We start from the raw sequence: 12,024 nt of genomic DNA, 5'->3' as shown, positions 1-12,024 counted from the left end.
ATCTTTAGGATTTTCTATGTATAGTATCATCTCATCTGCAAACAGTGACAGTTTTACTTCTTCTTTTCCAATTTGTATTCCTTTTATTTCTTTTCCTTCTCTGATTGCTGTGGCTAGGACTTCCAAAACTATGTTGAATAAGAGTGGCGAGAGTGGACATCCTTGTCTTGTTCCTGATCTTAGTGGAAATGCTTTCAGTTTTTCACCATTGAGTATGATGTTTTCTGTTGCTTTGTCATATATGGCCTTTATTATGTTGAAATAGGTTCCCTCTGTGCCCATATTCTGGAGAGTTTTTATCATAAATGGGTGTTGAATTTTGTCAAAAGCTTTTTCTGCATTTATTGAGATGATCATATGGTTTTTATTCCTTAATTTGTTGATATGGTGTATACAATTGATTGATTTGCATATATTGTAGAATCCTTGCATCCCTGGGATAAATCCCCCTTGATCAGGGTGTCTGATCCTTTTAATATGTTGTTGGATTCTGTTTCCTAGCATTTGGTTCAGTATTTTTGCATCTATATTTATCAGTGATATTGGTCTATAATTTTCTTTTCTTGTGATATCTTTTTCTGGTTTTGGTATCAGGGTGATGGTGGCTTCGTAGAATGAATTTGGAAGTGTTTCTCCCTTTGCAATTTTTTGGAAGAGTTTGAGAAGGATCGGTGTTAGCTATTCTTTAAATGTTTGTTAGAATTCACCTGTGAAACCATCTGGTCTTGGACTTTTGTTTGCTGGAAGATTTTTAATTACAGTTTCAATTTCACTTGTGATAGGTCTGTTTATATTTTCTAATTCTTCCTGGTTCAGTCTTGGAAAATATACCTTTCCAAGAATTTGTCCATTTCTTCATGGTTTTCCATTTCATTGGCATATAGTTGTTTGTAGTAGTCGTTTATAATCCTTTGTATTTCTGTGCTGTCAGTTGTGATTTCTCCATTTTCATTTCTAATTTTATTGATCTGCATCCTCTCCCTTTTTTTCTTGATGAGTCTGGCTAAGGGTTTATCAATTTTGTTTATCTTCTCAAAGAACCAGCTTTTAGTTCTATTGATCTTTGCTATTTTTTTCTTCATTTCTATTTCATTTATTTTGCTCTGATCTTTATGATTTCTTTCCTTCTACTGACTTCAGGTTTTCTTTGTTCTTCTTTCTCCAGCTGATTTGCGTGTAGGGTTAGATTGTTTATTTGAGATTTTTCTTGTTTCTTGAGGTGAGATTGAATTAATATAAACTTCCCTCTTAGAACTGCTTTTGCTATGTTGAATAGCTTTTGGGTCATTGTGTTTTCATTGTCATTTGTTTCTGTGTATTTTTAAATTTCTTCTTTGATTTCTTCAGAGATCTCTTGGTTATTTAGTAGCACAGTGTTTAGCCTCCATGTATTTGTGGTTTTTACAGTTTTTTCCTGTAATTGATTTCCAATCTCATAGTGTTGTGGTCAGAAGAGGTCCTTGATAAAATTTAAATTTTCTTAACTTTACTGAGACTTGATTTGTGACCCAAGATATGATCTATCCTGGAGAATGTTACATGTGCACTTGAGAAGAAAGTGTATTCTGCCACTTTTGGGTGGAATATTCTATAAATATCAATTAAATCTATCTGGTCTGTTGTGTCATTTAAAGCCTGTGTTTCCTTATTTATTTTCTGTTTGGATGTTCTGTCCATTGGTGTAAGTGGGGTGGTAATGTCCCCTACTATTATTGTGTTACTGTAGATTTCCCCTTTCATGGTTGTTAGCATTTGCCTTATGTATTGAGGTACTCCTATGTTGGGTGCATAAACATTTATAATTGTTATATCTTCTTCTTGGAATGATCCCTTGATCATTATGTAGTGTCCTTCCTTATGGGTTATAACAGTCTTTATTTTAAAGTCTATTTTATCTGATACTAGTATTGCTACTCCAGCTTTCTTTTGATTTAAATTTGCATAGAGTACCTTTTTCCATCCCTTCACTTTCAGTCTGTATGTGTCCCTGGGTCTGAAGTGGGTCTCTTGTAAACAGCATATATATGGGTCTTGTTTTTGTATCCATTCAGCCAGTCTGTGTCTTTTGGTTGGGGCATTTAATCCATTTACATTCAAGGTTATTATCAATATGTATGTTCCTATTACCATTTTCTTAATTGTTTTGGGTTTGTTTTTGTGTGTCTTTTTCTTCTACTGTGTTTCCCGCCTAGAGAAGTTTCTTTAGCATTTGTTGTAAAGCTGATTTGGTGCTGAATTCTCTTAGCTCTTGCTGGTCTGAAATGCTTTTGATTTCTCCGTCGAATCTGAATGAGATCCTTGCCAGGTAGAGTAATCTTGGTTGTAGGTTTTTCTCTTTCTTTACTTTATGTATATCCTGCCACTCCCTTCTGGCCTGCAGAGTTTCTGCTGAAAAATCAGCTGATAACCTTATGGGGATTCCTTTTTATGTTATTTTTTGTTTTTCCCTCGCTGCTTCTAATATTTTTTCTTTGAATTTAATTTTTGTTAGTTAGATTAATATGTGTCTTGGTGTGTTTCTCCTAGGGTTTATCCTGTATGGGACTCTCTGCGCTTCCTGGATGTGGGTGACTATTTCCTTTCCCATGTTAGGGAAGTTTTCCTCTATAATCTCTTCAAATATTTTCTCAGACCCTTTCTTTTTCTCTTCTTCTTCTGGGACCCCTATAATTTGAATATTGGTGCATTTAGTGTTGTCCCAGAGGTCTCTGAGATTGTCTTCAATTCTTTTCATTCTTTTTTCTTTATTCTGCTCCTTGGCAGATATTTCTACCATTTTGTCTTACAGCTCACTTATTCATTCTTTTGCCTCAGTTATTCACTTATTGATTCCTTCTAGTGTATTTTTCATTTCAGTTATTGTGTTGTTCATCTCTGTTTGTTTGTTCTTTAGCTCTTGTAGTTCTTTGTTAAACATTTCTGGTATTTTCTCAATCTGTGCCTCCATTCTATTTCTGAGATTCTGGATCATCTTTACTATCATTACTCTGAATTCTTTTTCAGGTAGATTGCCTATTTCCTCTTCATTTATTTGGTCTTTTAGGTTTTTACCTTGCTCCTTCATCTGTGACATATTTTTTGCCATCTCACTTTTTTTTCTTTTTTTTTGAGTGGCATTGTGTTCCTGTCTTAGGTTGTTTGTCCTAAGGCTTCCAGCATTGCAGTTTGTAGGCTGTTGGGTAGAGCTGGGTTTTGGTGCTAAAGTGAGGACCTCCAGGAGACATCACTCTGATGAATATTCCCTGGGGTCTGAGGTTATCTGTTAGTCCAGTGGTTTGGACTTGGAGCTCCCACTTCAGGAGCTTTCGCCCTACTCCTGGCTTGTGAACCAAGATCCTGCAAACCGCATGGGGCGGCAAAAAAAAAAAAAAAATTAAAAAAAATAAAAGGTGGAAAAGGCCTTGGCTGTGGAGGGCATGGCCTATGCAGGGGTGAGGTTTGGGCAGTGGGCAGGGCCTATGCTTAGTATTCACAGGGCTGGAAAAGGTGGGGGGTGGGGGGGTGGGGCTTAGGCTCAACAGAACAGAAGTGACCCATGCCAAGACCAGAAGTGGTCTCTGGTCTCAGAGGGTGGGCGACCCCACCTGGGACCCCAGCAGGCTTCCTGGGCTCGAGTGGGTGGGGCAAGTGCCCTCCACTCCTCTCCTGCTCCTCCTGTCCTGGAGAGCCCCTTCTGCAAGCCTCCTGGCCTCCCTCCTATGTCCCCAGGACACACTCAGCCTGTAGTTGGCTTCGGAGGGTGGGGATCTTCTTGGGAACTTAGCAGGCTCCCTGGGCCTGAGTGGGTGGGGCAAACGCCCTCCGCTCCTCTCCTGCTCCTTCGACCTGGAATGTCCCACCTACCTGCCTCTCCTGATCTCCCTGGCCTCCCTCCTATGCCCCCAGGACCCACGCAGCTTGGAGTGGGCTTTGGAGAGTGAGAGATCGACCTGGGAGCTTAGGGCTCCAGTTGGTGGAGCAAACGCCCTCCACTCCTCTCCCACTCCTCCAGTGCTGGAGGGTCCCTCCTGCCTGCCTCTCTTGTTCTCTCCTAGATTCCCTTCTATGCCCCCAGGACTAACCCAGCCCAGAGGGGACCTCTGAGGGTGTAGGACCCGGCCTGAGAGCCGGCTGACTTCCCCGGAGGATTGGACAGGGGAAATGCTGGGTCTACTCCCCCCTGATCCAAGCCCCTGAGGGTCCCTCCAGGTTTGGGAACCCCTCCCCCCCTCTCAGCCACCCTTCAGGCATCAGTCCTGTCCAGCCTCCACTTCTCCTCCCCCCTCAGTGCCCCCACGCCCTACTGGTTCGCTTGGGGGTTCTTCCCATCTCCTTGGGCATTGGGGTCCCCCACCAATGTCCAGTAGGCACCCTAGTTGTGGGGACATGCTAACTCTGCATCTTCCCACACCGCCATCTTGACCCCTCCCCCCCATGCCATTTAATAAGGGACTTGAGCATCCATGGATTTTAGTAACCATTGGGGTCCCAGAACCAATCCCCCAGGATACATAGGGATAAATATATGTATGTTTAGCTATTTTAAGTAACTGTTGGGAATTTATAGCTACCCTCTGTTGATCAGCCTTCGAAGCACTTCATATATAACATTCTAGTCAATCTTGCCAAACATTCTATGCAATAAAAACTACTATTTGACAGATGAGGAAACTGAGGCTCAAGGTCACTTAGGGGTGGCATATCCAAGGTTTAAACCCAGCATTGTGTACACCCACAGCCCCCGTTCTTAACCACTAATCTATAAACTAAGAAATCATCCATCTTTCTTGTTATATAATAAAATAATAGTCCTGTTTTCAAAGAATATTTTCTTTAATGCACTCAGTTTCTTTTCTGATTAGAAGTTCTCTGCCCTTCAAATGAATAATTGAGCTGTGAATTTTGATTTGCAAATTCATGTTTGTTAAGAAAAGTTCAATATTCTATAAGCTGAAAAGTTTCAGGGATAGCTTGTTTTCCCTATTTTACTAATAGTTAGTAAATCTTTTTATTCCCCTCTAATCACCAATGTAGTTAGAAAATAAAAATTGATAAGTTCTTTCCATCCAAACAGAAGTTCTGAGAGCAGCACTTGGGGAGTGAGTCATGATTTATTGCTTCTCTAGGGACAAGTGTTGCTGGAGAAAAGACCATTACCTTGCCAATGACTGGCAATATTTCCGCAAGACCAAAAAATAAAGTAGTGAATATGATAGCTGTAAAGTAGCAGCAAGTGGAGACATTTTGCACATATTTACTGTGATCCAAGGGATTAAAAACTTATGCTCCAAATGCTAGAAATATGGTTAAAATTACTTCTCACCATGCAGTGATAATCACACACAGAATAGTATGTGGGGCAATATTTGGAGACAAGATGAGTAAAAGAATAATTATATTTTTATGTCATACTTTCTCTGCAAATAAGGAAGTAATTAGATATTCTGATTAAAAAACTAACGCCAACAAGAAATATCCAGGCCTAGGTATAGCTGCTAGGTTACTGTTTCTACTGGGAATTGAACAAGGAGTATTTTTTTCTTTGAATACATCATTAATGGTAATTTCCAAAGTTCTAGTTTGGTTAATGAAACATTTGACCCTCTATAGCTTCTGGAATTTTTAACTTTCTATTTTAAATAAATAGATGCCAATAAGGTTTTGGAAAGGAAACATGGAACAGCGAGGGAAGAATGGAAAATCCTCCAAGCCAGCCAGATCAGCCAAAGCAATCCAGGTGATCAGCATTGATAAATATCATATCCAAATCACCCATGCATAGAGAAGGGTCCTCCTTGCGCTGTGCTCAGTGGATTTTCTGTCACTTTGGCAAGCACCTGAAGAAGCTCCTAAGATACAAGGACATATTGGAACTTATACCATAGTAAGTGCCCCAACCTGTCTGAAACTCCAGAGGGAGGATACTCAGCTGGCTCTCATACTGAGCTTCAAGCTTTTTTAATCTTTATAAGTGTTTACCTTTACCTTCCTCAAAACCTTTATTTATGCCAATAAATAAATTGGTAACAAACTTGAAATATTTCTGTATTGGTAATATGGTTTATCATGTTAATGGGGTTTTTGTTCATGTTTTGAGCAAGCATAAATCAAGGGTTAGGTTAGGAAGGAAAGGTCTTGCTAGTCTTGCCCACTTTTGAGAAGAGCTTTGTAGAATGGGAGTTATACTTGTCTTTGGCCACTCGGTTTTTTTTTAGTTCTTTCAACAAACCTATTGTTTTCTGCCTCGGGGCCTTTTCGCTTGCCACTGAAGTTTAGGAACTATCTCCAGCTTCTCCTCCCCACCTCAATCAGTCTCTTCTAATTTTGCTAGACCCTAGTTTAATGTCTTCTCTTCAGAGAGGCTTACTGTGACTTTTCTAAAGTAGGCTCCCTTCTTATATCATTTCTGATTATATCCACTTTTTTTTAACTTGGTCATGCTTGTTACAGTTTTTATTATTATCTTTATTTGTTTATTGAATGTTATCTGTCTAACTCTCAAGGCAGGGATCATGCCTATTATATTCACCTGCATAGATCCAGCAACTTTTTGACATTTAGTAGGTGCCCAATAAATATTGTGAAATGAATAAATGATGGTAAGAGTACCTCTGAAGGAAAAGAAGGAAATTCTTGCTCAAGGGGGGATGCTAGACTGGCAAAGCAATTATAATGTAGGGAATAATAAACTGATGCTGGAAAAAAGTGGCAAGTGGAGTAGTTAGAAAGTGCTATGTTCACATTGAGCATCTGGAAACAAATTGTAAACAGAATGAGAGTGGAGAGTGTTGAGAATAGCATTGGTATGTTTTATTGGCGGCGACTAGAAATTTTGTTATTTCAAGAAAGAGGGATTCTGTATGTGCTTAAAATACACTGTGTTGAACTATAGCTATTTTGTCTAAGCATTATGTTACCAATGGAAGGTATGGGACATAATTTTATATATCTTTATATTTGCTATAGTCGCCAGCTATGTCTTACTCTTGGGTGGCACTCAATAGATGATTGTGGGATACTCATTGCCTGAATGAAAAATGAATTACAAAGATTTATCCACTGAAAAGAACAGCTTAATTTTTTAGTTTAGCTTAAGACAGGTGTGTGAATTATAAATATCTAGGGCATATTATACATCAGGGCACAAATCTTCTTACACTAGCATATACTTCCTTTTACTTGTAGTCCAATGCAGTGGTCGTGGCTATGAGTTTCTCTGTGATTCTGACAAGCTCAGCATATGACAGGATTGCTGGGTCCGTCCAGGTAGCAGATGGGAAGAGAAATAGCATGGACAGGACACTGTCTGTCAAATGCCTTGGCCCACAAATGGCACGTCACTTTTGCTCACATCCCCTCAGCAAAAGCTAAGCATTTGCTTCCTCTCCCTTAAATGCAAGAGGCTGAGCAATGTAGTTATGTGTGCATCAGAGCATCTCACCTTCATACACACTGGAAGACATTTCACAAAGTTACTGACAACTCTAGTGACATTAGTTGTGACTTTTATTTTCAACTTTAAGCTGTTAAGTATTTTCTGAAGTAAGTATAAATTGAGTTTATAATCAGGTAAACACTTATTAAAAAAAGCTTGAAGCTCAGTATGAGAGCCAGCTGAGTATCCTCCCTCTGGAGTTTCAGACAGGTTGGGGCACTTACTATAGTATAAGTTCCAATATGTCCTTGTATCTTAGGAGCTTCTTCAGGTGCTTGCCAAAGTGACAGAAAATCCACTGAGCACAGCGCAAGGAGGACCCTTCTCTATGCATGGGTGATTTGGATATGATATTTATCAATGCTGATCACCTGGATTGCTTTGGCTGATCTGGCTGGCTTGGAGGATTTTCCATTCTTCCCTCGCTGTTCCATGTTTCCTTTCCAAAACCTTTCCCTTTGTCAAAGAGAGGAGTGTTTTCTGCTAGCAAAAGTGGGAAAGCAACAGAAGAAAAGATATTCCTTGTTATAACCTGTTAAAAAGCTATTCTTCAGTAAAACTACTTGTGCATGAAGATGAAGGTGTAGATTGAAAATTCATCATATACAATATGGATGAAGTCTGATGATTTAATAAGAGCTAATATTGATAGCTCTATGCAGGCATGTAATATGTTCACTGCCCTTTTTAAAGAGCATGAAAGACAGAAGGAATAAGCACTGTGAGAAGACTATGACACCTCCCATCCTACACATTTGATTCCATATTTTATCCCTGATCTCCATTCTGAGCTGTTAGAGGTATTTCTGCTGCTAAGATCCTATTCAACACTCACCACTGGCTTCAAAGTTCAAGTCTTTCATTTCCTTGCCCCATACTTATTTTCTGTTTCATTGCATGCTACTTTCTTGCATTGTTAAAGCATCCACCATGGCTCTTTAATATTTAAAGGCTGGGATCACTTTGCAGGTTTTAGTTTAAAGGTAACCATGGCACACACATACACATTCATTATTAATAGCAGAGATGCACTGTAAGTTCTTGGGAATCTTCTTTCGTTTTGATGTTAGTTTCATATGAGTGCTTCTGCCACTAGAATTAATCTCTGGTATCGTTACATGGAAAGTGGACTAATGCAGTAACCAGGGAACCAGAATTATGTGAACAGCTTATTATGTGGATGGAACCATGCTAAAAAGGGAGATGAAGCCAGAAAATGACAGGTCACGGAAAGTCCGGTTTCGGATCGCGTCATCTCACAGTGGGCGAGTTCTGAAGGAGGTATATGAAGATGGGCGACCGGCAGGCTCTCTGGATTCTGAATGTGCCAGTATCTGTGGCATAGATGGACTCAGTGAGTCTGATGGACAGCAGAATGGCCACGTAGGATCGGAAGGGGTCGAGCAGGAGAATGACGAGGATAACTTGCTGGTGTTAGCAAGGGCTGCCAGCGAGAAGGGGTTTGGTACAAGAAGAGTCAACATTTTAAGCAAAAATGGCACAGTCAGAGGTGTTAAATATAAAGTCAGTGCTGGACAAGCTCTCTTTAACAATTTGACCAAAGTATTACAGGTAAGTCACTGTACTAAGTCCTTCCTGATCTTTGTTTCTAACTCACCATCTCAACACCTCTCTGTTCTCCAGTTTAAAGCAAACCTCTCTTATTCATGAATCCTACATACTTCATGAGTCACTTCTACATCTAGGATATTGTCTCAACCGCCATTGATTAAAAATAAAGTCATATGCTAGCAAACTAGATTGACTTCTCAAAGCCAAATTCCTAATATTTAAGTAGTCGTCTTCTAGGGTGTAATGACTGAAACAATATATCTGTTTCTTAGCCAAGGAAGGGAAGAAGACAAACTGTAGTCTTGAAAGCATTTGAGCAAAGCTTAGGAGTTAATTTCTGGTTAATCATCCTTAAGACACCAGTTTAGCATTTATCATCACTTGTATAGATATTTAAACCAGAAAAGGCTGACTACTGCATTCAGTGGAGTTGGATTCAGCTGGAATGTTATGTAGATATAAAGGCTTCCTCCCATTCCTGGGGAGGTTGCAGATTTCATCTGAGGTGCATTTCTCCATTAGTTTGCTTAAGAACTCTAGAGCAGCACTTGAAAAAGTTATTCTATAAATGTACAGATTGAGATCCAGATTTTATAGTAAAAAATTAGCCCTTAAGATATCATAGATTCTGTGCAGTAATGTAGGAATGTATTATTCAGGTCCTGGGCCTTTGACAGTGATCTTATGTTAAGTTTTTGAAATTGCCTGGAAGCATTGGTGAAATGATTTTCTGTTAAAAACAGGCATCATTATTTCAGGAATGGAATTCATAATCACTACCATTAGGGTAGCAAGCCAGTATTTTTCATTGTAATACCATTTTATATTATTCTCACGGGAGTGGTGGGGATTTTAACCAAAGACACTTATTTTTCATTTAAAGGAAGTATTTGGAAAAGTCACATCATGAGGATTTAGAAAAGAAATCAAAGGATAAAAGCAGTTAAAAGCAAAGGTTTTTTTCATTTATAGAATTTACCCGTGAAGGATTTCACAGATTAGGGGAGGGGGTTGAGAACCAAAAATCGGAAACTGATGACTACGTTTTACTAGGTTGGAAGCAATCGTGTGTGGATTTCTAGTCATTAGGTTGAGTTCATCTTAGTGGCCTCTGTGATTCACCCAATGCAGAAATTGTTATTGCTAAAGTGTAGACCAAGACTCTGTAACAATTGTTTAAAAATGTTTGCATTCTTGTGATTAATTTAGCTTGTCATGATTTCAATTGCTGTATGATTTGGAGGATTCTTTACAAAACTGCTGTACCAATTTTAGTACTTAGATTTGAATTTGTTGTTCAAATCTCTCAAGAAACCTATCATTTATGAGTAAATACCTTAAATCTTCAAAACCTATGAGAGAAGAGCTTTTCCTCCCTATGGCTTTATCCTGATACTGCTATAAATTCACAAGGAGGAAACAGAAGAACTTCCAAAGTCCAAATTTAGTACTAGATTAGGTTACAATATTTACTTATATTTTTATGCATAATTCCATCCCACCCTTTTTTGGAGAAAAAAATCTGTCATTTTCTAATAATTGAACCTAATTCCATTTACCCCATGCTTTAAGAAAACAATAATGGTCCCTAGCAGATGTCCCTCAAAGTCTGATATTTAATCAGTTTCTTTTGGTCATTCTTTTTTTTAAATAATTGTACAGTAATCAGCACATTGTAGGTATTCACAAATTTTGGCCATCATCATTAGTTTCATCATCATTATCATTGCCATCATCGTCATGGGAATATTCTCCCATCTCTCCAGGATAAAATGTTAAAGGAGCTCCTACCTTGAATCCAGCTGCCAGATGCACTATTCTAAGGGGCTCCATTCACATCACTGTGTGAGCAGCACCGCTTGGAGTTGTGCAGTGCAATCTACACAGCGTTATGTTGAGAGCTGACTTGGATACTTGCTGCTTGCTAAGAGATGTGTATGTCATAACGGATGACAAATATCTTAGGCATATGTCTTAGGATGACTGAGGAGGTCACGCCCACAGGCATCCCACAATACAGTGTCAGAGAAGCCCCAGGGGGTAAAAGCAGAAGTTACCATTCAGTTACTCCCCTAAGTGTGATATAGGGGCTAGATGTGGCTCTTCCATGGATCTCTGTATATTTTCCGAATTCCTTGGAAAGTAAGCAGCAAACTTAACTAGATGTGACTGTAATGTAGCAATTTCTCTCAGTGAGGAAAAGTGAGGAGTCAGGAATCATATCTTGGTTATTTGATTAAGGTTCCAATGCACAGCCAATCTTATTGAAGAAAGGAACTGTGATTGAAGAAACAGTCAAGTTTTTCTTCCGTTTTTAGGTTATAAAATCTTAAAGCACTCAATCTGAAACTTGAGAGGGAGCCCTAAATACAAATAATATCTTTCAAAGACCCTGTAAATCACTTTGCTTCCTCTCCATTAGTTTTACATTATGTTATTGCTGTCTCATAAAACATTGGCATGTGCTTTGCAGAAATTTCAACTGTGCAGAGAATAGTCATTGAAATGATTTGCTCCAAACATTTACACTTCTTAGCAGCACTTATTTAGAAAGTTGTCTGTAAAAGGGACATTAGAACAAATTTTCATTTCGTTTGTCAATTAATTTACCCTATAGAATTCTGGGTAATTGAGAATGTGCCATATTAATCAAGGTTTTGAAGGGTACTGATGGGCCAGGAGAGAAAAGGTCACCTGGATGATCAGGTGGCCCTTATAGACTGTGGTTCGTTGGTGAATCACTCAAGGGCCTGGAGCTGGTCTAAGTTATGGCTTTTCAGATGACTGACTTTTTCATTTCTCTCAGTGATGACAAGAATGTAATGCTTAAGAGAGGCCAATTTGGAGATCTGAAAACCTAGAATCTAGTCATGGCCTGGAAATAGGCATGCATTAGAAACTGTTTAGGTTGTTCTTACATACAGTAAAGAGAATTATTGACCTAGATGTAAAAGGAAATTTTAATAAAAAATATTCCTTAGGGCTTCCCTGGTGGCGCAGTGGTTGAGAGTCCGCCTGCCGATGCAGGGGCCACGGGT

General features: G+C 39.1%; 1 protein-coding gene across 3 annotated transcripts in view; it reads left to right on the top strand.

Moving 5' to 3' along the window:
* The window catches only part of GRXCR1 (glutaredoxin and cysteine rich domain containing 1), a 339,136-nt gene that overhangs the window by 195,347 nt on the left and 131,765 nt on the right, over positions 1-12,024 (top strand). The window contains exon 1 of one of the 3 annotated variants that reach the window (XM_024118380.1): positions 8,594-8,986. The exons of the other annotated variants lie outside the window; for them this stretch is intronic. Coding sequence (XP_023974148.1) covers positions 8,603-8,986 — 384 coding nt within the window. The 5' untranslated portion in view covers positions 8,594-8,602. Of the gene's footprint in view, positions 1-8,593; positions 8,987-12,024 lie in introns of those variants that run through there. 3 annotated transcript variants of the gene reach the window in all.

The sequence above is a fragment of the Physeter macrocephalus genome, chromosome 7 (genome assembly GCF_002837175.3).
Source record: "Physeter macrocephalus isolate SW-GA chromosome 7, ASM283717v5, whole genome shotgun sequence".
Classification (NCBI taxonomy): domain Eukaryota; kingdom Metazoa; phylum Chordata; class Mammalia; order Artiodactyla; family Physeteridae; genus Physeter; species Physeter macrocephalus.
Note: the sequence above shows the minus strand (reverse complement) of the source record. Positions and strands in the feature narration are given on the sequence as shown.